Below are 27,679 nucleotides of genomic sequence, written 5' to 3'. Positions count from 1 at the left end.
TTAATGTGAATATTTCAGAAGTTTTATTTGCATAGCTCTAGTAGACAACATAGTCGGCGAAAATAGCAATTTAGTTAACAATTGTATTGCTCTGAACTATCACATTCACACAATTACAAAAATCAACCGGAGCACAAGCTCCCGGCCGTTTCACTGTAGTGCAGACTGCACCAATATCCTAACAGGTGACAGGGTGACCCAATAATTAAGAGAAAATGTCTCATAATTGAGTGGTCACAAGTTTGATACCTCATACCCGTGTCAATCCCTGATTAATGGATTAAGCTAACTTGCTCCAGGGTTGCCGGTCCTGGCTAACCTTGCATTTAAACCATTGTGGTAAAATGAGTATATTATGCATGTAAGTATCGGAAAGAAAAGGTCACATTTTATGTACATTTCCTACAATATTCCTATAAATGTCAAGTGCAGAGTTCCCACTCCTGGAGAAAAAAACAACAACAATAAAATAAAACTATGTTTTACAATACAAAAACATTGTTTTACACACAAACGGTTGAAAAACAATTGAAATCAATACTTAAATAATAAATAATGGAATTTACTGTATCTCCCATGTGACTTTCTGAATCGAATTGATGGCTTCTCTCTTGGTAAGTGCATAGGCCATTTTCCATTCGGAGGCAAATGCATTAAATTGAGTGGTAATAAAACAGCAACATGTTGAACATAAAACATATACAAACATAAAACACATAAAAAAGATATTCTAACTATCTACAAAAGGAATTTGAAACTGTCAACTATCTTTACAGTCTTTGCAAATGAAAGAGTTTCCCTGACATCAGTGGATTGCGAATGTGTGAACTCTTCTACATTTTCTAACTAAGGATAATGATGAAATTGGTATGTTGCCATTACTTTCTAAAATTGAAGATTAGTGTCACACCATTCATTGCAATAGCATTATTTTTAATAATAATAATTGGTTGTGCGAGGAGGACTGCATTAAAGTAAAAAAGAAAATATTATAAACCCCACATTCATTCTTCATATAGCGGTAATTATGACACATGACACATGCAAATAATGGAAGAAAACATGTACCTAAACCAAGTTGTTTCAATTGATTTTTCTATTGTTTTCTCTTTCTTTTTTCGATCAATTGCCTTTCCTAGTTTGATTATGGATTATAAATTGACTCCAAATGGCATGGTAAACTTGTAACGAGGTATTTGCAAATATGTATCAATTCAGTGGCCAGAATGCCACTGCCACAGATCTGCTTCTTCCCTGGCACCAACAGTAGATCCTCAAACCTTTTAATTTCAAAGACCCACATAACTCTGAGAGTGTACAAATAGAACCAATATGAACCTACAGTATGAAATGGCATTTAAAAATAAAAACAGGACATGGAAATTGTAAAGACTCTTTCTTTCAAGTTCTCAGTAACTTTTAAGAGCAACATACACCAGCAGTGAGTATGACGTTTAACCCATTTTAATAATGAGCAGAAAGGCAGTGGAACGGAAATCTCTTAAAATAGTTCCAGAAAACAGAGGGGGATATTCCAAATGTCATTAGTCACAACTAATTGGCTATCAGATTGTTATTATTTTTTATGTTTTTAATTTGTGGACTTAGGATAAATGCGGCCTTGGCACAATACATGGTACTTTAAATATAGGCCTTGTTTGCCAAATATTAACTGAGAGCCATGGACAAGTTAACTTCACTGCTATCCCAGAACAAACACAATGTGAAAACATACAAGTCCTTCATACTCTACCCCTTCAACACAGATAGTAGGATGTGTCACCCTAAACCAAACAAATATTTCACAGCTATAAAGGCTCATATTAACTTTCGCATACTGTAGATGAGGGGGGAAAAAACATAGCAAAAATGTAGTGATATGCAAACAAACAAACATTCAAATAAAGGTGGCGTGAAAGGTAGCCTACTACAACAACTGTCAACTGACCACGTTTTTCAACTTATAGAGTAGAATATTTTCAACTGTATCTAAATGTATTTGATTTGATTTTGCCTAATTGTACAACAAATATTTAATGTGACTTCTTCAGCTATAGCATCTAGACAAAATGGGCTATAGACTATGACTCTGCATGTCTCATGGACATTTCTATGGTCAAATGCTCACTGATTTACTGTGAAAGTCTCACATAGGCCAGTCCTTCCAACTAGCAGCTACTCAACGAGGGTGAAAAGATCTGCTCCTTTGGAACAGTGGTTCCCAAACTATTTAGTTCGAGACCCAAAAGAGAAATTTGACGATCCGGGACCCAAACTAGTGAAAATAGACAATCTACAATATTGCCACGATGTGACGCGTTGCTATTTTCACTACTTCTTTTTTTAATTTATGGAATTTATTTGATTTGATATTGTTTATTTTAAATGTATTTTACAAAATATTTGAATTGTTTTTTATGAAATTGTGAATTGTCAATCCTTTGAAATAATAATAATTAAAACAAAATGCAGGAAAACTAAAAAATAAAGGTCTGTGACCCACAAATGGGTCCTGACCCAGTTTTTGCGAACCAGTGCTTCAGACAAACATCCACCAGTGTGTTGCAATATGCAACATGTAGCACATTTAACAAACAATTAGTGGAAACAGTAGCATACCGTAGTCCAAGTCCAAACAACCTTCTAGGTTTTTGTGGAATTACAAAGTTCCGGCTCATTGCTTTGCATACATCGTGCCTCTGTCCTCCTCAGTAGTAGTTATGGCTGACTCCTTTAACAGCCACAGGCTCTTTGTACGACAGAAGCATGCGTTACAGGACTGCATTTCTTCACATTCCTTTCTGGAGAGACCCTGAGGATGAAGTGGAGTGGCTGTCCACCTGCACAAGTATGAAGAAATGGGTTAGAGATGAAGTGCATGTGCGTTGTGTGTGTGTGTGTGTGTGTGTGGCTGCGTGCGAGTGTGCGTGCGTGCGTGCGTGCGGTGGTGTGTTCTTTTTTGTAGTTTTAAATGTTCAGTACACATTATCATATGGTGTTTGTACTTTGTGATGATACACTTTTTTATCATACACAATATCTATTTTGGATTTGATAGAATGCTATGTAGACAGCTGCCAGGTTCATTGACCTGGCATCATATAGTTTGTATAGTTTCAATGTATAGATTACAAATGTATGTATTATAATTATAATTTTTTATCAAAAATAAGTTTAAACTTATTATAGGTTCTTTGTTTACCTATGGTCCTAGATTACTATTTCTATGCATGTGTTGTGTTACGTCATGTTTACATTGCAATTTACAATTTAGGCATTTAACATTGCTTACTGTAATCGCTCCGAGTGTCTGCTAAATGCCTAAATCGTACTGTAAATTGATTTTTATATTTGATTTGTCTGTGCTTTCCTGTTCTAGACCTGCTCTAACTGTATGTGTTTCACCCACTCCTTTACACCGGTAGTCGTGTGATTTTAGTTGATTGCAGTTCTGATGTGATTGTGGCACATTGTACAGAGTATGATGAAAACATCACTCTTGATTAAATTAAGAGATTAATAATTACCTGTTTGGAAGCTTCAGAGGAGGAATGGACTTCACTTCCAAAATTTCCATTCAACTGTAACATTGCTGTACAAATGAGGAAAAGCATTATATTGAAGTTCAAATGAACTTATGAACATTAATACATACTTATCATTAGGTTTTCCTGTTTCTTTTATTAATGATCTACAGAAAATAAATCACTGTCTGCCGGCTTTTCCTGTCCAAGCATGCCGCAATTATTCAATAGCTGAAGATCAAAGCATCACTCAGCAAATCATCGGATTACAATAAAATGAGAATAAAATGCCAAACAAAATTAGCTTTACCTTACCTTGTGGATCGAACCTGGGATCGACAAAGCCCCAGTGTTGGTACAGAGCAGCCAGGTCATGGGGACTGTAGTTTTTCAAGAGGCTCAAAATATCAATGTCCATTGGCATGTCTCTAGCTGACTCACTCTTTCCCTGAGCAAAAAGGACCGGATCTAAGTATGCTCTGCCACCATGCATCCCCCACATGCTCATGGCAGACCACACATCATGACCCTTAGGGACTGCAGAAGAGTCACGCGTCTGGCTATGAGGATGGCGATGGCTTCGATCCGCTGTCCCGTGAAACGGAGTCCTGTCATAATTCCTGGCCAACATGAAGCCCAGGCCTTCCTGGGGAACCAGATTCCCTTCCACAGCGACTCGGTTGCCTCTGTGCTTGGGGCTGCTGCTTGCCGATTGGGTATTTGGAGCACTCTTGCTATGCGCCCGACTGCTCGACGAAGTGACTTGGTGCGTGTGGTTGGTGCCTTTACTACCCGTGTCCGTCGTTCGAGTTTGTTCCGCATATTTCTTCTTTTGAGGTAGCGGTGCTGTTCTTCCACTGGACAAGGAGCCGTCCACAAACTGCGAGTCCTTTGATTGAGTGGTGAGCTTTGACTTATTTGTGGACGCACCCGCGTGAGTCTTAGTCGCAGAGCGCTTGCTACCGCTACTGCTGCTGCTGCTGCTGTGAGATGAGGAACACGGAGGTTGTGTGCGCTGACTTTTGGGAGCAGGCAGAGCCGGGCAATCCTTGCCCTCGAGGAAAGGTGGAGCCCTTGTGCGCCGCCAAAGGGCCCCACTAGTCCTTGATCCCTTGAAGTTAATGCTCGGTGCCCACTTGGGTGCCAGGGTACTAGTACCATCCACTTTGTGTGCTACCCGCTGATGAATCCAGAGTACCTCTGGGTAATTGGTAGTGTGAGAACAGTACGGGCACTGGTGTCTCACGAGACCTGCGGTTTTCACCGGATGATCGCCGGCGCCATCTCCCTGACCTTCGGACAATGCTGACAAGTTGAGTAGATTAGCGGCCTCAACAGTGGCATCCCCCTGCCCCTTGACCTGGGCGCCCTTTGACTTTTCAGTTTGAATGCTCGACACTGACCTCTCCTGGCTGGCAGGACCCGTGTATGGATGTGTCTGGCTAAGCAGGGCACTCCTGTTCCTGAGGTAGTCCATGTACGAGGCTTTGGAATTTGTTTGACTAAGGTTATCCAAAATGGTGGTCTGCTTGCTGCGGGGACCCATGATGTCCTGGTGTTGACTGTGCACGTGAGACCAGAGAGAGGAGGCGTCGGCGGCGTGGAAGTCACAGTGCTCGCAGCGTTTCTTTCCATCTGTGGGAGAGAGGAGGAGGGTGAACAATGGAACTGACGTGAGGCAAAACTGTTCCCATGAGAAATGAGAATATACTGCAACTCCTGCAGATTGAAAAAATGATAATCTCTTTATTTTATGTTGCTGAACCTTTTCATTGTCGGGCTTTCAAACCACCTCAATGTTTGAAACCATGTGTCTTTTTCCAGTATTTGTTGTAGCTGGTCGGCCGACCAGCTAAAACTAGATGTGATAGTGACCAACAAAAGATCCAAGGGTGATCGAGCCTTCGCGGCGGCTGCCCCCAGGCTCTGGAACAATTTGCCCTTTCATATCAGAGCTGCCCAGTCCATCATAACTTTTAAATCTTTTAAAAACCCACTTATTCTCCCTGGCTTTTAGTGTCAGTTGAGGTAGCCCTGTTCCCCTCACTAGTGCAATAGTCTGCTTTGTTTTTTCCTTTGTATTGTCTGCTTATATTGTATCATTTTGCTTTCATTTCTTCTAAATGCCTGTTTGTTTCATGTTTTAAATGGTTGTTTATATTGTATTGTTTTGTTCTTTGCTTCTTTTGAACCTGTACAGCACTTTGGTTGACCTGGTCATGTAAAATGTGCTATATAAATAAAGTTGAGTTGAGTTGAGTTTTAATTCAACAGACTACATTTTACAGCATTCATCAAACCAAACAAATCTACCATAAATATATAAAACAGGTTTCCTTTCACTGGGGATAATACATGTTTAGTTTAGTATCATACTCAAATAGCCTACTTGTAGCTGCTTGCTGATTGGGTGTTTGGCCGTACTACTATGCTTCAGGTTTTGGGAAAACATACTGTACTATCACAAACTAGCACTATTTTTGAGTGACCATAAGCTAGAGTAAGCTATTCATCACAACATGTGTTCGAGCCTCATGAATGCATAGTTATTTTTGTGTTCTGTGATAAACAAAACAAAAACAAAAGTGTATTTAGATGTGAAATGATTCACCTCTCATAAATATCAGTGAGGGTTACTTGAGATATTTTCTGATATTTATTTCAGAATACAGTGTCTCTTGAAAGTAATGTTTTAAGAGCTTTACCTGTAAAACTAGTAATCCTTAAAGAAAACCTACACACAATAAAACAATGAATAAAGAGCCTAAACGTCTTGATTTGTCTCTATATCCAAACCTCAAATGCTGTCAAGATGTAATTTCTCGCACAAACCACAAGAGGTCCCCCCTACCTTGATGTTAATTCACACTAGCGTTTGAATTTATTTACACACTATTCATTCAATAGAGCAAAAAGTGGTAGTTCTTCACCATAGTACACTGCTCTGATTCAAGTACTGCACCAAACTTCAGTATTATAGTGTATTGTTGTTTGTTATGCAGTGGTGGTCTCAAGTACTGTACTTTAGTAACTTTACTGAAGTATCTATAATTTTCAATACTTCTACTTCTATTCCACTTCATCTCCAAGGCAAATACAGAACCTTTTACTCCACTACTAATTATTTGAATATGTTTTTTTACTTTGTAGATTTAGATTATTATTTCAAACCCACTTCTTGTAGTTCTGCTATTTTCAAAAGTTTTTTTTTATGTGTTATACATTTGAAACCTGTGACATTCTGCATAATAAGTATTATCAACATTGCAGTATTGATACATTCATTTAAGTAAGAAATGTGAGTACTTTTACTACCACTGTTGGTTATGTGAGTCTCACCTTCCTTGGCGTGGTTCCTGATGCTGTTCGCTGGTTTGGTGGCAGACAAACCTTCTTTGACCGTCTGCTTCTGCAATGCCCCGTAAAAGGCATGTCCGAGGCCATTGAACAGGATGCGGTCACTGCCACGGTTGAGTATTTTTCTGCTGCCGCCCATGTTGTGAGTCAAGCTGTTTGATGCGTTGTGGCTCACGGTCACATCGCTCTTCTTCTTCTTGACGTTGCAACTAGACACATCACTCTGCTTCCTCTTCTTCTCCTGCTTCAGTGGCATATACTCGCCCTTGTCTTTATCATATGCCACCTCGGCGTCGGCAAGTCTCTCCTCCCACCCCAGGTACTTCTCCGTGACTTCCACTAGTCGCCCCCTGGTAACCAACTGCCAGGCCTGGTAACTGCAAATTGGGTCCAGCTGAGGTATTCGCCCGCCCTGGCTCCTCTCCTCTGGACTTTCCCCGGACGTGACGTGTACGAGATTTAGGCTCTCCAAGAAATGCGTCTTGTCGATCTTTGTGTCGTCGAAATCCTGCTGGGGCTGGCTCTGAGGGCGGCCGTTGTTCGGTTTGTGCGAGCGTTCGTGTATTCGCAGGGCCTTGCGGTCGTGGAAGAAGTTACCGCATCCGGCGCACAGCTCATAGACGCAGTCTTCGTTGGTCAGGGAGGCCGGGTCCTGGGGAACCCCGTTGATGGTGGCTGGCAGCCCGCCGTCCTTGCTGCTCCTCAGCTGGGCCTTGGCCTTGTGAATGCGCATATGGCTCTGCAGGAACCAGGCTTGGCGAAAGCGCCGACCGCAGATCCGGCAGCCGTGGTCCTGGGGTCCCCTGTGTCTCTTCATGTGTGCTTTCAGGAGCAGCGCCTTCGGGAAAACCTGGCTACATTGACTACAGGGAAAGGGCCCCGATTTGGCCTCCTCCTTCAACTGCTGCGATGTTTGATCCGTATTAGCTGACGTCTCCTCCACGGCAGCCTCTACGTCTCTGGACTTGGCCTTTTTCTTGGGCCCTTTCCTCGTCACCTTCCCGTTGACCTGAAGGCCCTCGTCTGACGTGCTCTCAGCGAATGCAGGAGAGCCATCGCAAGTCTCAGTGTCATCTTTCTGCCCGAGCTTCCCATCCCCCTCCTTGTCGGCCGAGCTCTGAGAGAGCAGGCCTAGCTTGTGGCTTCGGATGTGAGCCTTCAAACTGCCCTTCTGGGCCGTCCTGTGGTCACAGTATGGGCATTTGTACGGTTTCTCCCGCGTGTGCCTCCTCATGTGCTGGGACAGCGAGCTGAGGAGAGGGAAGCTACGGCTGCACACTCTGCACACATGGCCGGATGTGTCATCATCCTCCGGCTCACTCTTCACGACAGCTGTGCTTTTCTCTGACACACCCGCCTTCTGGTCTCCCTCCATTGTTAGGCCCCAGAGTGCGGGTATGGCTCAAATAGCACAGGTGTGCAATGAATCCTTAATTTTGCAACGTGCGTGTATTAAATGTCATCAAGTTCTCAAAACGGGAGTCACGGAGGAGTTAGAAATGGCTTTAGTATCCATCCCGGTGTCCGTGTATCATACTGTTGTTCGTGCTTGACCAGAAAACCTGGAAGACAAAAACAGATCAAACCGGATAAGTAATCAAAATTACTTTGACAAGGCAAGGCAAGTTTGTTTGCATAGCACATTTCAACAGCAATGCAATTAAACGTTTACATAAAACATTAAGCTTTAAGACAACAATGGAAACTATGCTGTAACGTAGAATGTTTACACGTTTATTTTTTTCAGTCAAGGGGTTGCATTCAGCCCACAGGAAACATTCACTATTGAAGAGAAACCGAATGTGTTCCTAATTGAATTAACAAGGAATGCAGTTGAATGCCCTATATCCAGTTGTAACACCATATTCACAAAGTACTGTACAGTATGTCTAAGAAAACTGATTGAGAAATTTAAAGGGAGGTGTAAGGATTTTGGTTGTGTGTTAAATAGCTCTATATTACACAGTATTTGCTCAGTAACATGGAGACACTCCCTGTCTCTCCAGCTCTTTTAGTAAACAGAAAATACAGGTCAGGAGAGTAATTGCATCCAATCAGGAGAGAGAACTCCAGGATAAACACGTGTCATTGGAAGTGATGACACAAATAAATGAACAGACAATTTTGAATTTGGAGCAATACAAAAACGAAGCTGATATGGGTTCTCTTTTGTGATTGAATTAGATTGGTGACTTAGGGGCGTTCGTCGTACACAGGGCTACATACTTTGTCGTACGACAAATAGCAGAAATAACAGATATATAAGCTCACAACACATCGCAGCACAATACCTTATAAGCTTGTAGATCTGCTATTTTAGGTTGTTTTTAAGGTAGTATTTAAAGGAGTTGGGAAGACAGGGATACCCCTGGTACTGAACAGACACTACAGTAATTATCACTATTGAGCTTGAACTTTTTAACAAAACAAAAAAAAGATAAACATTTTGTTTTAAACCAAAAGCACCGTTAAATCTTAAAGTCAGGCTTTTCAACTTCTAAAGTGGTGAATTATTGGCACCCTGTTGTACCAACAGACAGTGAGAGTAGTTTTCACGTTTTTATTAAGGTCATGATTGTTCAGAGTGCTGACTGCTCAAATTCCCCCACCTCCAACCTCAACACACACAGAGAGAGAGAGAGAGAGAGAGAGAGAGAGAGAGAGAGAGAGAGAGAGAGAGAGAGAGAGAGAGAGAGATTTAAGCCTGCTCATGGGACCAGGGAAAACAAGTACTGTTTCACAACATGTTCTGGACATTTCTCTCAAGTATTGAGTTCTCTTCTTTTCTCCCACTTTTGAGAGGGACACTAAAAGGAATACATTGTGATCATTAAGATCATTCGTACAGCTATAAAGTATTACTATATCTACAAGCAAATCAATTACTTTGTCGCTACAAGTTTACAACCCATTAAGACCTGAGGCCAATTCTACAAATGCCTTCTAAATCAGTAGTTCTCAATTCATAATTCAAAATGATTCAATATTTTTCACTTTCCAAAACATTCTAAAACGTTCAAAAGTAGCAGATGTACAAGTTTGCAGCGTGGTACGAAGTGACCCACTGTGTGCTTATGAATCTGATATTTTTTTAATAGCAGATATACAATTATTGCTCATGTGCATATTTTCCGGTGTTCCCAGCTCGTTTTCGCTACAAAGCATTTGTCTGATATTGACTTCATGCATTGCTTTGTTGAGACTAGGTCATTTATTTATTTGACGTTGCAAGAAACGAGCGAGTGTGAGAGATAGATTGTACAATTGTGTTACAAAGAATCTAGAATAGCCATTGTCCTTTGCTGGATGAGCGATGACTGTCCGTACGCATTAGAGCGTGGGTGAGTGTGTCTCCACACGAGTGTCCTTGGTTCTCTGTGCCTAAATTGAGTGTGTGAGGTGAAGCATGAAGAGATGTATTCATTCCTGCCCAATCAGGCTCAGCCCCCAGGGCCAGTCTACTCTAATTCACGATCAATATTCCATTATCAACCAACTTCATCTTACAAAATACGCAAACACGCAACACACACACACACACACACACACACACACACACACACACACACACACACACACACACACACACACACACACACACACACACACACACACACACACACACACACACACACACACACACACACACACACACACACACACACACACACACACACACACACTGATTCTGTCACTATGCATTTGTGAGAATTAATATGTAATAAGTGAAATGACTAGCCATGCTGTTGTATTGCACATTGTAAAGATTAACGTATGTGGCTTGAACCCATTGAGATCTGAGTGGTTGTCACGCTTACACAAGATTTTTCAAAAATGTTCAAAAGTAGCAGATGTACAAGCTCTGCAAGCTTGTATATCTGCTGTTTTAGAATAGCCAACGCAAAAATCTAAAATAACTGATGCTTTGCCGCTTTTAATGGGTTAAATGTCAGCCAGTAACACATTCCTCCGAATTCATCCAAGATAAAAATAGCAAAACGGTGTGATTAAAATATATAAACATGGCCATTTGCAAAGCTTCAATAGTGAGGGAGAGTGCACCATGCTCTATAGCCCAGGCAGGCAGGCAGCCACAGGAAGAAAAAAAAATGGCTATTGTGTCGGCCGCACCAGAACTGTCACATCGCCTCATGTCTGGCCCTCCACCCCTCACTGGGGGGGCCGAGATAGTTATTGTTGGAGTAAAGAGGCCCGGGCCTACGTGTCAGCGTCTTGGAATATATGTCTGGCCGAGGGTGAGGGGACACAAAGGACAACCCTCGTCTGCCAATGAGAAGAACCCGCGTCTTTGAATGTGAGGGGAAAACTCACTGTGCACATCTGCAGAACTGAGAGAGAGAGAGAGAGAGAGAGAGAGAGAGAGAGAGAGAGAGAGGTTGACTGTCTTTGGCATGACTTCCTAGGAGTGAGGGGTCTGTGTGCCACTGCATCTATCATCTGTATCTGTGTTTGCATGTGTTATACACATGAAATACTATACTCGTACTATAAAGTTCTGTATGGCATGCATGCCTGCTTGCACACATGTATGCATGTGTGTGCTTCCACTTAAGGCCAGAATGGGTGTTGTCCAGTGCAGTGGTGGATAAAATACTCACAATTTAAGTACTATATAATAATACTATATAATAATATATAATACTGCAATGTAGAACTCCATTACAAGTAAAAGTCCGGCAATCAAAATTTGCCAAAAGTATTCATTATGCAGAATGTCCAAGTTCAAAATGTATGCAATCCTTGAAAATAGCAGATCTACAAGCTCACAATGCATCGCGCCGTGCCGCATTGTGAGCTTGTAGATCGGTGAATTTCTTATGGCCAAAAAATATATAGCGCTGAACTGAAGTGGGTACTGTATGTTTGTTTTGTAATAATAATCAAAGTTTTCAAATAAATGTAGTGGAGTAAAAGTACAATATAGGGATCCGAGATGTAGTGTAGTAGAGTAAAAGTACTGACAATTTGAAATACTCCAGTAAAGTTATAGAAAAAGAAAAATCCTCATCCTATAATCCAAATTGTACTTAAGTAAATGTACTTAGTTACTTTACACCACTGGTGTTGTCTAAAAAGGTGGGAGGGGCGAGCAGAGTTCTTCCAGAGATGGCAGGTGTTTGGTAGGCAGACGCTATCAGATTAGTGCATGGGCTGTGTGGCACGCCGTCTCCAATGTGGGGGGAGGACTGTACAGGAGAAACTGGAGGGTGGCAATTAAGGGGTTAAGGTTAAGGCGAACATAATGAGTTAACACAATGGGGATGAAGTCAGAGAGCTGGGGGCAACAGATGGGAATAAAGAGGCCATCAGAATGGAGTTGTGGCAGCTTCTACACTGTATGTGCTTCTGTGTTTGTTGTGCAAAGCAGCCCTGCGAATGCGATACAGCCTGTGTTGCTGTGGTTTTATATAACCAATTATATATAATAAATATATATATAAACACTTGTTTGCGTTTGCTTGGTGCTGTGTTTGATAATGGTATTAATCTTATGTAAAATGCCCTAAGCGTTCCAGTTCCCCCTTTGTGTGCTTCTATAATTTGCCAAATCTTCCCCACCTTGTCAGCTCTCATCCCACGACACACTGAAAAGCCCTGCAGAGGAGATCCGCAACGAGATGCAGATATCCAAACATGTTGCTCCGGGGGGGGCTCGCTCGTTTCTTTCAGAATCCCCCTCACACTCTCTCGCTCTCTTTCTACCTCTTTTCTTTGGCAGATGAATAGCCATGTCCAGTCAGCTGTCCCCTCACATTGATTCAGCCTGACGTCCCAAACCAGCTCAGCACAAACTCCCTATGGTCAGGGTACTGGTGCTGAGAGGCTGTGTGTATGCATGTGCACGTCTCTGTATGTGTCCGAGTGCGTACGCACGCACACATACACGAGTGTGTGCACACACATACACACATATGCTTGCAGGGAAAATGTCTGTTTGAGAGTTCTATGTGTGCAATGTGTATCATTTGTGTGCTTTGTTGATGTACAAAACTGTGGGTCTAATTCCCCAGCTGGGGGGGACTGGAAATAGAAAATGCCTCTTAATTCATTAAGAGCTGAGGCCGATTCCACAAATGCCTTCTAAATAAGTACGGTATAGTTCTCACACTTTTGAGATTGTTCAGTAATGTTCAAACATAGCAGATGTACAAGCTCGCACATTGCATGAAGTGAGCTTGTATATCTGCTATTTTGAATAGCCAAAGCAAAAGAAAAAATCTGAAATGATGCAGAGACGCTTTCCCGGTTTTAACGGGTTAATTCACTTTGCATGCTTTTTCACTAAAGGCACACAAATTAAATTGCCATTGTAAATCACTCCCTCAACACTCTCAAGACTAAACAGTAAGTCTGCTAATGGCTAATCTCGGCACTAAGAACCTGTACTATAATCACCGGCCGCACTGCAAGTCTCTCTGAATAGCGTCTGCCAGAGATAGAGCCTCACACGGAATATGCTATCTGGCATACTGTGTATGCGCGTGCCTCCATGCTTGAGTGCACCATGTGTGTCTTGTTTGTGTGTGCGGTGCACGGGTGCGTCTGTGCTGAAGTCATCCAAATACAACCAGTAGCGAGCATGTGCCAGCATACCCCTGAGTGGAGGGAGCATGTGACCGTCCTTATGTCAGTGTTCCAGGCCATAGGCAGTAACTAAGCTTCACCTAGTAGGCTACCTTTCAATGATTTCATGCACAATAGTGGTCCTGCTTGTTTCTGCCAAATTATACAAACGAGAAACACAAATAAAAAGGTTTACAGTATAAGCTCATCAGTTTAGTTATTTGAGAATGAACCCAAGTGAAGAAATACACAGTAAATTGGTTACATACTGTAAACAAAATCTAATTTAAAAGCGATCATTTCAGTTGAATAGTAAAACGGTGTCAGTTTCTCTCCACAACAATAAAATGTATAATAAACATGAATTAGATACTGTAGTGTAATGCATATTGTACGTATTAATTAACTGTATGTGTTGTGGACATTGCCTGCAAAAGCTTAAACTAGTAAAACCGATGTTGTTACTTAGTCAGTAATTGTGAGCTACCTGTAGATCAGCTGAGGTGGGAAGGAGATTTGGTGACTAGAGGTTAAGGAGAGGACCCCCTGCAGAAGCCTCCCTTTATTCCCTCTACTCAGGGTTTGACACTAGGCTCGAAAGTACTTGACCATCAGGCAAGTAACATGTTCACGTGCACTCACCCAAAAAATACGACGAATAGTCAGGATATTCCTGTGAAAGTGTGTGTGAATAGTGTTTAGTGATGACATGCAAGCCTAAGCAGTAACATGCAGAGGGCACTGAGGGGGGAGGGGCTCAAACCCCAGAAAAGGGCACATTTTGGGGTGGTCTTTTTCTGGGGTCCGTCCCTTGTGCCATTTCATGTCATTGGACAATAAGCAATACGTTCTCATTAGTCTGAAACTGAGACTGATGGCAGCCAGCACATTAAAAGTATAGGCCTAGTTATAAATAATAATTATGATAGTGGAATTATCATTATTTGTCCAAATCCATTAAAAGACATAAGGTCTGTAGGCACTCTCATTCCCTGACACGATGCAGCACACATACAGTAGAGTAGGCCAATGGTTCCCAAACCTTTTACCTTTTCTTTTACAGGGACCAGGTCCCTCTGGGCTCTGGGCCACTCCCTAACTAGTGAAAATAGCCGATCTACAACAATGTTTTGTGACTTTTTTTCGCAGAAGATTTTTGATTTTCACTTTGTGTGAAACTCTTGAAATACATTTAAATGGTTGGATATTTACTTGTGACCCACAATGGGTACTGTCTATTGATCCACTGTTCGGGAAACGTGCAGTAGGTTATCAGGTAGCTGTCATCTTCTAAACTAGTACCAACAGCTTCATTGCTCACATGGATGACAGTAATAGTGAAGTTAAAATGGTTGGCTCTTGACTGTTGTGCTTTGAAACCAAAAGGGTTAACTCAGGACAGGATCACAGACGATGTAGGATGTTTATGAATAAATATTGTGCTATTTAATATTTTGGATCTTGACATTATGTTCAATGCCAAATGTGGGTCATACTATGGAACTGTGTGAGTAGAGCTGACCTAGGCCATTGTGGGAGCACTGTGGGCAATGAATCCACACTATATTGAAACCGACATTGAGAATTAGAACCAATAATCGTAGGTTAATTGAGAAGGATGGTAAAAGATTATATACTGTATATATATACTTTTTCATGTCTTATTATGTCAATGAATCGACATGACCCGGTCTGATTAACCACTTAGCTAGTGCTGTGAGCTTAATGTAGACCTTCTATTTTCCATTAAAAAAACGTTAATTAATCATAATCGAGGCAAAAGTTTGAAATAATCGTGATATTGATTTGAAGTCGTGTCGCCCAGCTCCAGCATTCTTTAGTTTGGCTGTGTATTGATCAAAATAATAGTCAACTTATCAAAACAGCTGTCCAAAGGGGGACTGCCCATAAGTCAGACATCCCGTTAGTCAGACCCGCGTAGCCGGTTAAGACTCACCCGTGCTGCGGGTTAAAAATCACCCGTGGCATCCTGTGAGGTTAGGGTTATAGGTTAGGGTTTGGGATAGTGTTAGTAATGGTCTGACTGGTCGGACCGATGACATGTTACCGTCCAAAGTAAACTCCATTTAAGATTGTACAGCATCCAGACGTCCACTGAGATGGTAAGTTTCAAGCTTGGCCCCTAGTGTGTAGATAGACACCCAAGAGTGTAAATATTAACCTTTTGGTGTTAGCATTATGTTATGCTTTAGCTATTGAAAAATAGCAGATCTACAAGCTCATAGCGCGGCACCGAGTGCCGCGCTACGAGCTTGTAGGTCTGCTATTTTTGAAAAATCGACTGACATACGACACCGACTGACAGAAACATAGCTTTTTCAGAGAACTGTCAGGATTTAGAAGACATTTTTTAGAATCTGATCTCAGGTCAAAATGGGTTAACTAATAGTGCCACTTGATGTTTGTTTAGGCTAAACATTTTAAAAGGTAGGGCAGATGAGGATCAACTTCAGATGTTTATATAGTCCTTGTGTAGACAACAACATCAGTGGCTTTTAAAAAAAATATTAATTATACATACATAATGTATTGAATGTATTTGTCTATTTTAAAAACAGATATATTACCAACGCTACTGTGAAATTAAAAGCATATCGACGATATCTTTGTATTTGTTTATACAGGGTTTTCTTGGGTGAGTTTATCAGGGAAGTTCTCCCTGGTTCTTAATTCTTCTCCTGACATTACAAAATGTATTCACGATTTCCGAATGTTGGTGCACGGAGGATTTATCTGTCCACACACACTTCCAAAATGTACATATTTATGGTTTATGAGAAGAATGGTTTATAACATTATTTGAATTTTCAGCATTTTAAATGATCTTGGTCTTTAAATAACATTGTAATTGACACCTGTGGTCTACAAGCCACGATCTTGTAGATCTACTATTTTTGGTGAAGAGGTTTTGTGTAGATTGAAAAGAACGCACCTAGTACAGTACATTCATAGAGGGTCCACGTGGTTAAACTGAAGTGATATTGATAAATTCCAAATATTATCAAAGCATTCTGCGGCACCACTGGACTTGCATCACGGTTCACGGCACTCTAGGACACTCACTTTGAGAAACTCTGCTGTAGTGTACTAAAGGATTCTTATTTTCTTATTGTTCAAGTGTTTACTGTATTTCTGTCATATTCTCTTGTAACATATTTAATTTACTGTCCTTATTCATAAAGTACAAAAAAAATTGATTCTACTGATATCCCTCCAAAACCGTGCATGAGTAGCATGCTCAACAGCTAAATATGTTTTACATTGAGAAAAAACACTTTTTAAACAAATGTTACGCAGTATGTTTAACTAGAGTTTTTTTATGCTTTGTACAGAAAAAAACAAAATAGATTTACTTTAATTTTGTATTGTTGTTTTGAATTTAGGTATTTTATGGGTCACAGGCAAGGTGGCTTAACTGCAATTTTTGAGAAGTTAAGCAGATCCGTAATGGTTGACAGTGGGTCCCTAATGACTTAAATGTTGTGAAAAATAGTAAAATAGCACAGCATTAGGGCCGAATGCACTAATGTACCTAAGAGATTAGATTGCCACATGAGCTCAACAGCCACGCACGCGCACACAAACTTGTACACATCCCCGGCCCATCCCCCGCCTTGTTCAACTGTCCCCTGGGTTACACAACATATATACAGGGATTATTCTCCACTGCATGAGATGAGCGGCTCAGTGAGTGGCCTTTTATCAAAGATGTGCCTCGTCCAACAGAAGGCAATAGACAGATTAGGACCTGAGGCCCATTCTGCAAAATGCCTTCTAAATCACTAGATCTCACACTTCAACATTTTTCAAGATGTAAAAGGAAAACGTAAAGGAAAAAAAAAGAAAAAAAGCAGATGTGCAAGCTCACAGCGTGGCACATCTGAATAGCCAACGGCAAAATCTAAAATGACACAGATGCTTTACCGGTTTTTGATGGGTTAAGTTGTCCATGTTTGTACTTACTATAATATACTTTGTATCACACACACACACACACACACACACACACACACACACACACACACACACACACACACACACACACACACACACACACACACACACACACACACACACACACACACACACACACACACACACACACACACACACACACACACACACACACACACACACACACACACACACACACACACACACACACACACACACACACACACCAAAAAAAAATCCATTTTGGATACCAAACATCGGTGTCACTCACATGCAACGAACAGCATATAACTTTGGACACACAAGGGGCAGAGGCTCATTCAAATGCTTTTTGAAATGTCACACCACACAGGCTATAACTAATCAATGTTTTCTTGATCGACACATCACACATCTTTTTAGAGCACAGTGCTATGGACCCGCGCTCATTTCAGCGTGGATTGGCCAGTGTGGGAGACACTGGAGTATAATCTGTGGGCATTAACTTGCTCTCTAAAAAAAGCACTCTGGACAGGGATTAGATTATCATGGTGCAGTCGGCTCAGACTCCCTCTCTCTGTCTCCCGTTGCGTTTCTCTATGTCAGACTGTCCTGTGCCTCTCAGAGTGTCTGAACATCATTGGTTCTCCATCACAGTGGTTCTCAAAAAAAATGGCTCAGGTCACCACTGTAAATTGTGTGTGCTGGCTATTTTTTCACTTACTATCGCTGTAAATAACCTTTTCATCCACGGAACCCCTGAATTACATTGTTACTTTATAGCACCTTTTATCATATTAACGGTACGTAAATATGTAATTTTTATACTATTCACCAACATTAGCCGATCTACAAACTCACAACGCGTCACACAATGCGTGTTGTGAGCTTGTAGATCTGATATGGTTTGGTGAAGAGACTTGTCTTGGTGTACTGTAGGGCCAGGTTGAAAAATAACTGGTTGTGTTGTTTTGGCTACTATTGTACCTTATATGGCCAATGCAGCCCTACCTGGGCAGAGATTGATAGAGCAGTGCACGGTTCTCAAAGTAGGTGCCGTGAGGCAGGTCCAGGGGTGCTACAGAAGACTTTGATAATTGGAATTCATCAATGTCACTTCAGTTTAAGACCCACTATACAGTACTTAGTAAACCGGACCGAAGTTAACCCATTAAAGACCTGAGAATGATTCTACAAATTATTCTAAATCAGTAGTTCTGAAAAGATTTTATGCCAAGGACCCCCAACATGATATGTATTTGGCCGCGGACCCCCATCTCAATATGTTTCGTGTCAGGGACCCCCAGAAGAGAAGATTTGTGTGTAAAAAAATCACACCCGTGTGAACTGAGTGGTGTAAGGTCTTATATAGCCTGTCTGACGTAATGAAATCATGTCTGACGTAATGAAATCACACCCGGGTGAACAGGGTGAACATAGCAACCATGCTCATTTTTTCTGCACTAACAAAGCCAGTTGTAGGAGTGGTTTACACCACTCAACTAACAAAGCCATTTGTAGGAGTGGTTTACACCACTCAAAAAAACACAAACACAAAAATAGCAGATGTACAAGCTTGCGGCGTGGCCCGAAGTGACGCGCTGTGAGCGTGTAGATCTGCTATTTTGAGAAGCACTGTTCTAAACCAGGGGTTCTCAACCCGTGGGTTGCGACCCCCCGGTGGGTCGCCAAATTATTTTGGGGGGTCTCCAAAAGAAATTTTAAAAAAGCCCATCCAAACAGAAAAGTCCCATCTGATTGCATTAAACAACGTTAAACGACGTTCAATTTGCCACTCGATTTGTCATTCACACATTCAACTTTCAATAGTTTACATATTACACACAGTACATGCATAAAGTTTCCTTAATGATTATATCTGGTTTCAGTATTTATTTATGATGTATTATTGTAGCGGTCAATTTGTATTGGGGGTTGGGCGGGGGTTGCAAGACATGGCCAGCGCATTTCCGGGGGTCCCCAGCCAAAATCGTTGAGATAACCCCTGTTCTATGTTTCTTAGGCTTGCTGATAAACTATCATTGCAGGTTCGCTGATAACAAAATAACAAACTAACATTAAACCTGGGTAAAACTGAATCCATTCTCTTTGGGTCCAAAATAAACGTCAGCGAGGCCGACGGCTTCACAATAAGTGTGACAATATTATTGCAATTCCAGTGACAAAATAGCAACTAACGGACCCTACATATTGGAGGACTTTTAAAGTTGTTGGCGAGTCATCAGATCGTTATGTATTTCACACTGGAGCCTTTTTTTTTTTAAATCGGCTGTCATTATATCTTTGTGGTTTTCACACTAAATGATTGATCGCCGACTAGGGATCACACACTGCAAGATGATGCGATCCAGACCCGATACATATAGGCTACATTTGTTTTTTATTTCAATTAATTTTGACGTCTCACGTATGGGTGCAGGATCCCGTGATACATGCGCGAGACCGACAGGACGCAGCCTGCGTCTCTCTCTCTCTCTGCACACGCACACACACAGCGCACGTGGTGGTCCAAATGTTTGCCCTGCGTTTTAACATTATTCAAGTGACATGCGTTGGTTTATATACCATAGGTAGCTATATTAGGCTAATATAGCTACCTATGATACCTGGATTTACCTACGGAATAAAGGTATACAGTATATTATCATCTATCGATACAAACAGACAGACATACTTTCTGTCTGTGGCTCACATTGGCTGTAATACAGGCCTTCTGTCTGTGGCTCACATTGGCTGTAATACAGGCCTTCTGTCTGTGGCTCACATTGGCTGTAATACAGGCCTTCTGTCTGTGGCTCACATTGGCTCTAATACAGGCCTTCTGTCTGTGGCTCACATTGGCTGTAATACAGGCCTTCTGTCTGTGGCTCACATTGGCTGTAATACAGGCCTTCTGTCTGTGGCTCACATTGGCTGTAATACAGGCCTTCTGTCTGTGGCTCACATTGGCTGTAATACAGGCCTTCTGTCTGTGGCTCACATTGGCTGTAATACAGGCCTTCTGTCTGTGGCTCACATTGGCTGTAATACAGGCCTTCTGTCTGTGGCTCACATTGGCTGTAATACAGGCCTTCTGTCTGTGGCTCACATTGGCTGTAATACAGGCCTTCTGTCTGTGGCTCACATTGGCTGTAATACAGGCCTTCTGTCTGTGGCTCACATTGGCTGTAATACAGGCCTTCTGTCTGTGGCTCACATTGGCTGTAATAAAGTGCATACTGTATGATGTCCAGTCGGCGAGACAGCCAAATATCAAACCTGCTAGATATTCAGAAACGCTCGGGAAGGCGTCGGCGAGCGCTTTTATCGGCACTGGATCTTCTCGTAGCTCGGAGTAAATATCGTGCAGTGTGTACAAGCCCTAAAGTAATCAAAAAAGTCAACCAAAGAACACAATTTCTGTACAGGATCTCCTCACTGGCCAGTCGCAACACATTGGGGACTCTAGCTGGAGCACTCATCCAATGTCACTATGACTATGCATGCACCTCATGGTATGGTACCATAGCACCACAACGGTCTTAAAAAAGGCAAAACAAACTGATCATGTTACTACTTGGCCTCACACCTACAACTCATCTAACTCCTTCTGATTTTGCTAGGGGGGGTGGCGCATGCACGCACACATGTGCACACCAATCAGATTGCTTCCTCGAAACGACCTGTTTTAATGTGTATTTCTCCTTGCCGTCCGTACCAATTACCAGACTCAAATGCAGATGCTCTCTGCAGACTCACCCATCTGCACCAGAGATCAGAGACCAGAGATGTTGGATAGTTAGAAATGCACTGGATGTGCACAACCCCTGTATTCATTGAGTTTTGGGCTTGTAAAATAAACTATGCAAGTTACTACCACAGACCTCTGCAAACTCCAGAACTGTACAAACCAATAACCTGACAAAGATTCAATGCCTACAGTTGAACAGGACAGTTCTGATGAGGAAGAGGTTGTGTAGTTCAATATAAACATTGACTGACAATGATGTTTATAGACGTAATTTCAAATCCAATGATTGACGTCTATAGACGTCAGCTGGTGTTTTCAGTGTTTACGATAGAAGGGGCTCTTCCGCAACCTGTGAGTTAATCTACAGCTTCCGGATCAGAGCACAACAGAAAAAAGTCAAAAAACGTGATCAAAACAAATCCAAGATGGTTTAGTATAGTATTTATAAGAATACTCTGCTTTCTGTTCTAAGACAGCGTTCTTAGTGAAAACAAGCTATATTCGACTGCCAATAACTAAAGAACAGAAAATTGTGGAAACATTTTTTTATCCAGATGAAGGTGGAGACTCTTCTTTCTTTTGAGACATTTGGTGTTTACATAGTCATAGAACAAAATATTCTGTGGGTCTTGAAAGATTAGTAAAAACGGTGGCAGTGTGTGAAGACTCATAGAGACACAGTTAATGAGTTAAGACTGATGTGATTATTTTGATAATAAAAAACTACTAAAATAATTGAGCTAATTTTTTTGTTTATTTGCTAAATTTAGCATCGGCCCATTAGTTGCCGAGTTATGCCATTCACAATATATCACATACTGTAAGGGGCGAAAACAAGTAATCAGCTGCCATTTTGTCATTGCTATAACATTTCAGAAACTACAGACATGTAGCAATACAAAAATAACATGCAACCTTTGTCCCTTTTTATGGTACCGATATCCGAAAACGAGGTGTCTGGCCAATGTACTGGCCTGATGATGACATAAAAATCCCCTAGTTTCTGTCTTTGGGTGAGAGTTTGTTGCACAAAAAATGAATGACTGTCATCATGAAAATATCAAGATTCAGTGGATACTTAAAGGACCTATAACATAAAATCCAACTTTTTCCATTTCTTTTGTGTTTTTGGGGCTCCCATATGTGTTTTCTATCCCCACAAATAACCCAAACGAAAGATTGTACGTTTCCCCAAACTTGTGACAATAGCAGATCTACAAGCTCACAACGGCAACGCGTCACTTTGTTTCCTCATTTTAATGTCGGAAAAAGAAGATATTTACTCACAACCCATAACAAAATTGGGAAACAGTGATCTAGTCTAATAAAATCATCTTTAAAAACTCGTGAAACATATACAGTAGATCTATATCACTGATCGCTTATCCAGTCCTTTGCCGTCTTATCCAATTCATTCTCAATTCATTAAATTTGCTTCAGACTTCACAATGATAGACATGATTGCATTAGGCTAATCTTTAACTAATGCAATGGTTGAAAGAACTCGACACCATAATCATATCTTGTTTCAATATCACTTCTGAAGACAGAGTGTTTGGCTTGTTGTGTCGAACTTAAACGTCAATTTGAATGGATAATCAACACATACTGTATGATGAGCTGCAGAGAAAGATGAGGAAAAACAACCAAGGATGAAGGATCCCTCCCAGAGTAATAAAGTAATGACTAATATAGAAGTATTGGTGGTGCTCCTGGATCAGTGGAAAAATCAGTAGTAAAATAAAGGAATGATCCGGGCACTCAACAAAATGGGAGGGGAAAACATGTAGTCTTTATCAGGGCAACGCGATGAAGACTGTGTTGGCATACTAGCCAATACGTATTAAGATATTATGAGTATTACGTTTTGCCTCCATGTTTTTGTCCACTGCCCAGATTGCTCCTTTGTTCTCAACATGTACAACAGAACAAAAATACATGTTCCCCTAGGGGGCAATTTTCCCATTTCCCTGCTATGGTTAAGGTAAGGATTGAGCAAGAGTAAAGTGATATGTGCTTAGCGATTTCACCCTGGAGCACAAGAATGACAGCTGGCAGCAGGGCCTGGATTAGGTTTCCCATAGCGTACTGCATCTTTTACACCGTCGCCTCGGTGGAGTAGAATGGAGCTATAGTAACCTGACTCTCTGAGATCCATCCAATCTCGTCTTCCTCTGTCTCAAAGGGGCCAAACAGGAGGGATCTGTGGACGCCTTCCCTTGCTCATCTCTCCCATCTCCCATCTGCACACATTTCAACTGTGTTTCAACCCCTGTTATGCTCTGAGGACTTAAAGGGACAGTTTATTTTTTTGTTTGTTTGCTTTTATCATGCACTTAAGAGTAATTTAAGCTCTTCCCCCATAAAACTGCCAACCATGACGTACATGTACTGTTTGAACGTCTATTCACACCCAGAGATTTAAAGGCATGATAGGCCAAATAAAGCATTCAATTTAATTTTAAGGTCTAGCATTGGCAACAAGTAAATGCAATAAAACGAACAAGATCAGTCAGTGGGAAGTTTCAGTGAATAATCAGAACAAAATGATGCGCTAATATTAATCGTATTCACATCAAATACCATAGGAAAAAAATGCTATAGGGGACACAATAATAATGGAATTCATCACCGGAAGCAGTTCAAAGTCGTATGATTTGTCACACACGTTACTGCAGTGAAATTTGTGCTCTGCATTTGACCATCTCTTGGAGCAGTGAGCCGTAGCCAAGGAGCGGTGAGCTGCAGCCGTGTCGCGCTCGGGAATCATTTGATTAGTTGATTTGACCCCCCCAATTCAACCCATTGGTGCTGAGTGCCAAGCAGGGAGGCATTGGGTCCCATTTTGATATGACCTGGCCGGGGATCGAACCCCGACCTCCCAGTTTCAGGGCAGACACTCTAACCACAAGGCCACAGTTTGCCAGTTGTATATACACCACATTACTTACCATAGCAAGGGTACTAGCTAGCATGTGTTAGCATGTTACTGGATGGCGCGCGCGCGCACACACACACACACACACACACACACACACACACACACACACACACACACACACACACACACACACACACACACACACACACACACACACACACACACACACACACACACACACACACACACACACACACACACACACACACACACACACACACACACACACACACACACGTTATGTTAACTAAATAGTAATCACATTAAGGATTAATGTTCTAAAAGGTTTTAAGTGTCTCTTTAAAGTTTCTGGAAGGATTGTGAGTCTAACTCGGGGAGAAAGACAATTAAAAGCACTCACTAAACCACTACTGAGATTATGTGACTGAGATTTTTCTTTCTTTCTTTTTCTTAACACAATAAACCTTCATTCAATCAAATTCAGGGGTTGACGTTAAGGTCTCAGAGGCATGTTTGCCCGTCAGACAAGTACAGGTCACGTTCTACTTGCCCTAAGGTAATGCCCACTTGCCCGAAAAGTAAAGTGTCCATTATAAAACTTATTTTTTACTTTCTGGGGCTATGTGATAAAAATGTTATAACTAAATTGTTATGCCAAATACCTACATAGATATGAATAAATATGACTATGGGTTCACACTTGATATTTCAATTTTTTAAGTGTAGCAACAGTGAAAACAGCACATTTATTAGAGGTAAATAGTGCTCTTAATTTACATTCCACAGACCAGAAGACAGCGCTCTGGCCACGTTCAGGTGTTTAGACAGATATCTCGTGTTGTGTTTATAGACGGTTGCGTCCCCTCACAAAGCACTGCTAGTCGGGCAACCTGATGGCAACCTCCACCTGCCTGGAAGTTGTATTTAACTGCAGGTGAGCAACCCTTAGTGTCAAGTCAACGCCTGACACTCATTCTACTGTATCTATTCTACAGTAAACAATATATATTACACCTCAACAGCCAGGAGCTGATGAAACATGGAATAGACTATCTTAACCTCTTTGGTATATCCCCCACCCCCCAACACACAAATGTCCCCCCCCTCCAACCCATCCCCAGACCCCTAGTCCTCCTGACCTAATCTAATCTGGATGATTAAATAATTTTTCTTTGGCACAAATGTAGTCCCTCCTCCACTCGTCTGTCAGTTGTCACACACACACACACACACACACACACACACACACACACACACACACACACACACACACACACACACACACACACACACACACACACACACACACACACACACACACACACACACACACACACACACACACACACACACACACACACACACACACACACACACACACACACACACACACACACACACACACCCACCCTATTGATCGCCATGCTGAGGAGATTACTGTAATAGCTGGGATTACCTCCCCACATGTTGGCCACCCGGGGGATGGAGGGGTACGTGTGTCTGTGAAGGGTTATGGTGTGGGGTAGAGGGGGGGTACCCATATAAGTCTGTACTTATTCTATTTGCATTGTCTGTGCACCCCCTGAAGTAGGCTATTAGGCTACGGTGGAATACAAAATGAATGCCTACTTTTGTAATGATTCAAGTCTTTCATATAGTGTTTCAATCTACAGCCTGTCAGTCTTTGCTATAATCCCCTGATGGTTAGCCTATACTCATCATCAGACAATAGAACAGATATAGTGTTGTGGGTTAATAATAAAAGGCCCAGTAGCCTACAGTACGAGCAGTAATTAAACCGCAAGTAACGCTATGTACTGTATCACCATTTTGGCTGTGGGCATTATTGCATTATTAATAACAACAGTTGACACTTTGGGTCTAATGTGCCCCGATGGACATTCTATACAACATCGTCCTGGGACCTGGGGCATCATGTCACGAGGTCCCTGCTTGCAAACGAGCACTTTTAGTATGTTTCCAACAAGAGAGCAAAAATAAAGACGTTACCAACAGAGGCAGGCGTCATGACACCACACTGAGAGGCCATTCAGACAGTGGACAGAAAAGGAATTCTAGTAATCCGCTGCTGATCCTGTACAATGGCAGCCTTGTCTGTCCTGTTTGAGCCTCTCACTATAGTCACTATACCACCACAAGTTAGCCTTGACATTGTACACACGCCGATGCCTGGCCTATACTAGGCTACTCATTGTCCCAATGTCCCCTCGTCCCAATAATAAGGTATGGGAGCAAAGAGACATCAGCATGTCATGCCACTTGTGTTAAGCACTAAATCCCGGCCAGCATCCTTAATGTGGGACCCGTTGTGAGTTTGTCGATCGGCTATCATTGTTCCAGTGCTATATGAGGCTCACTCACTCACTGCTGCTGGACACTGTTTGATGTTGTGGGACAGTGGGAGCACAACTTTCGCCCTCATACACATTCGGCTGATCAACCCGTCCCGTCCAGAACTTACAATGCACTGCACAGTGCCGCTGTGCCTACATGGTTCAAAACATGATCTCGATTAGTAGCCTATCTGCAATCTGCATGCCACCAACGCACCGCCCATTACTTCACCTGTACTTCACTGCATAGAATAGATCAATCTATTGTACGAGGATCGATCCTTACCTTGTGTTTAGACGACAGCCCATGGGGTAGAATTATAGCACAGCACAAGGCTAAAAAAAAGTTGTCAACATTAGAATATCCAACACTCCGATTAGGGTCTGAAGCTTTCCAGTGAGCGCGGAGTGTTCCTGTGTGCCACTGTCTGTTGTTGTTCGGTCCTACTCATCCATCCATCAATCCGTCCATCCGTGCACAGCCAGCTACGTTTAACGGTCGGGACTCGGGAGGTCAACAATTTCTAAAGCCCTGTCATACTTGACACCGATTGGGTTGAGCGCGGCGCGAGACACTGGCCAGCCCAGGCAGCGCACAACTGCTGCTGCTGCTGAGCCTCTCTCTCTCTCTCTCTCTCTCTCTCGGGACAGAAGCCAAGGGCAAATCACGCGAGCGACAGAGAGATTGAAAGAAAAAGTAGAGGTTGGATTGAAATACCTGACAACACGAGCGAATGACTCTGAGAACAGAGGGACGCTGCCTCGCTCTGCGCGCAGCTCTGGTTCAATGACCGCGCGCTCTCGTTCGCGTGCTCGTGCTTAGTCCAATCCAAAACATCAAACTCGAGCGGAAATTTGGGAAAGGTTAAATAGTGGTGATGAGAGACCATGGATGATATGAGAGAGAGAGAGAGAGAGAGAGAGAGAGAGAGAGAGAGAGAGAGAGAGAGAGAGAGAGAGAGAGAGAGAGAGAGAGACAGACAGACAGACAGACAGACAGACAGACAGACAGACAATAGTGTGATGGTTTACCCTAAGGGTAAATGGTTTACCCTAAGGGTAAACCATGTGCACAGCAGCACAGCATCAACCAAGGCATGCCATGTGCCTTGTTTTTTTTTTGTGCCATTGATTTAGAATCTAAATCAAATTTTAGATCAATCACCTGTGGGCTGCTGGAACTCTTCAAGCACACTGAACTGCCAGTCAGACCATCTCCGGCATCATTATTATAAAGGCAGTTTTGAATAGC

The 27,679-nt window shown here is 42.0% G+C and overlaps 1 protein-coding gene across 2 annotated transcripts; it reads right to left on the bottom strand.

Annotated features, from left to right (window-relative positions):
* Positions 1–27,679, bottom strand: LOC306937874 (zinc finger protein 516-like). Of its 2 annotated transcripts, none has more exons than XM_079521886.1 (5): positions 27,593–27,679; positions 6,864–8,443; positions 3,840–5,159; positions 3,528–3,592; positions 1–2,840 (listed from the first exon to the last, which is right to left on the bottom strand). In XM_079521886.1, the coding sequence occupies exons 2-5, from the start codon at positions 8,254–8,256 to the stop codon at positions 2,790–2,792; spliced, it is 2,829 nt and encodes a 942-aa protein (XP_079378012.1). In that variant the 5' UTR covers positions 8,257–8,443; positions 27,593–27,679; the 3' UTR covers positions 1–2,789. The 2 variants fall into 2 exon arrangements, with proteins under 2 accessions (XP_079378012.1, XP_079378011.1); XM_079521885.1 differs by lacking the exon at positions 27,593–27,679 and adding an exon at positions 26,714–27,217.

This window comes from Electrona antarctica (assembly GCF_951216825.1).
Source record: "Electrona antarctica genome assembly, chromosome: 15".
In the NCBI taxonomy this organism is placed as follows: domain Eukaryota; kingdom Metazoa; phylum Chordata; class Actinopteri; order Myctophiformes; family Myctophidae; genus Electrona; species Electrona antarctica.
The sequence above is the reverse complement of the archived record's forward strand: the minus strand, read 5'-3'. Positions and strand labels throughout refer to the sequence as shown.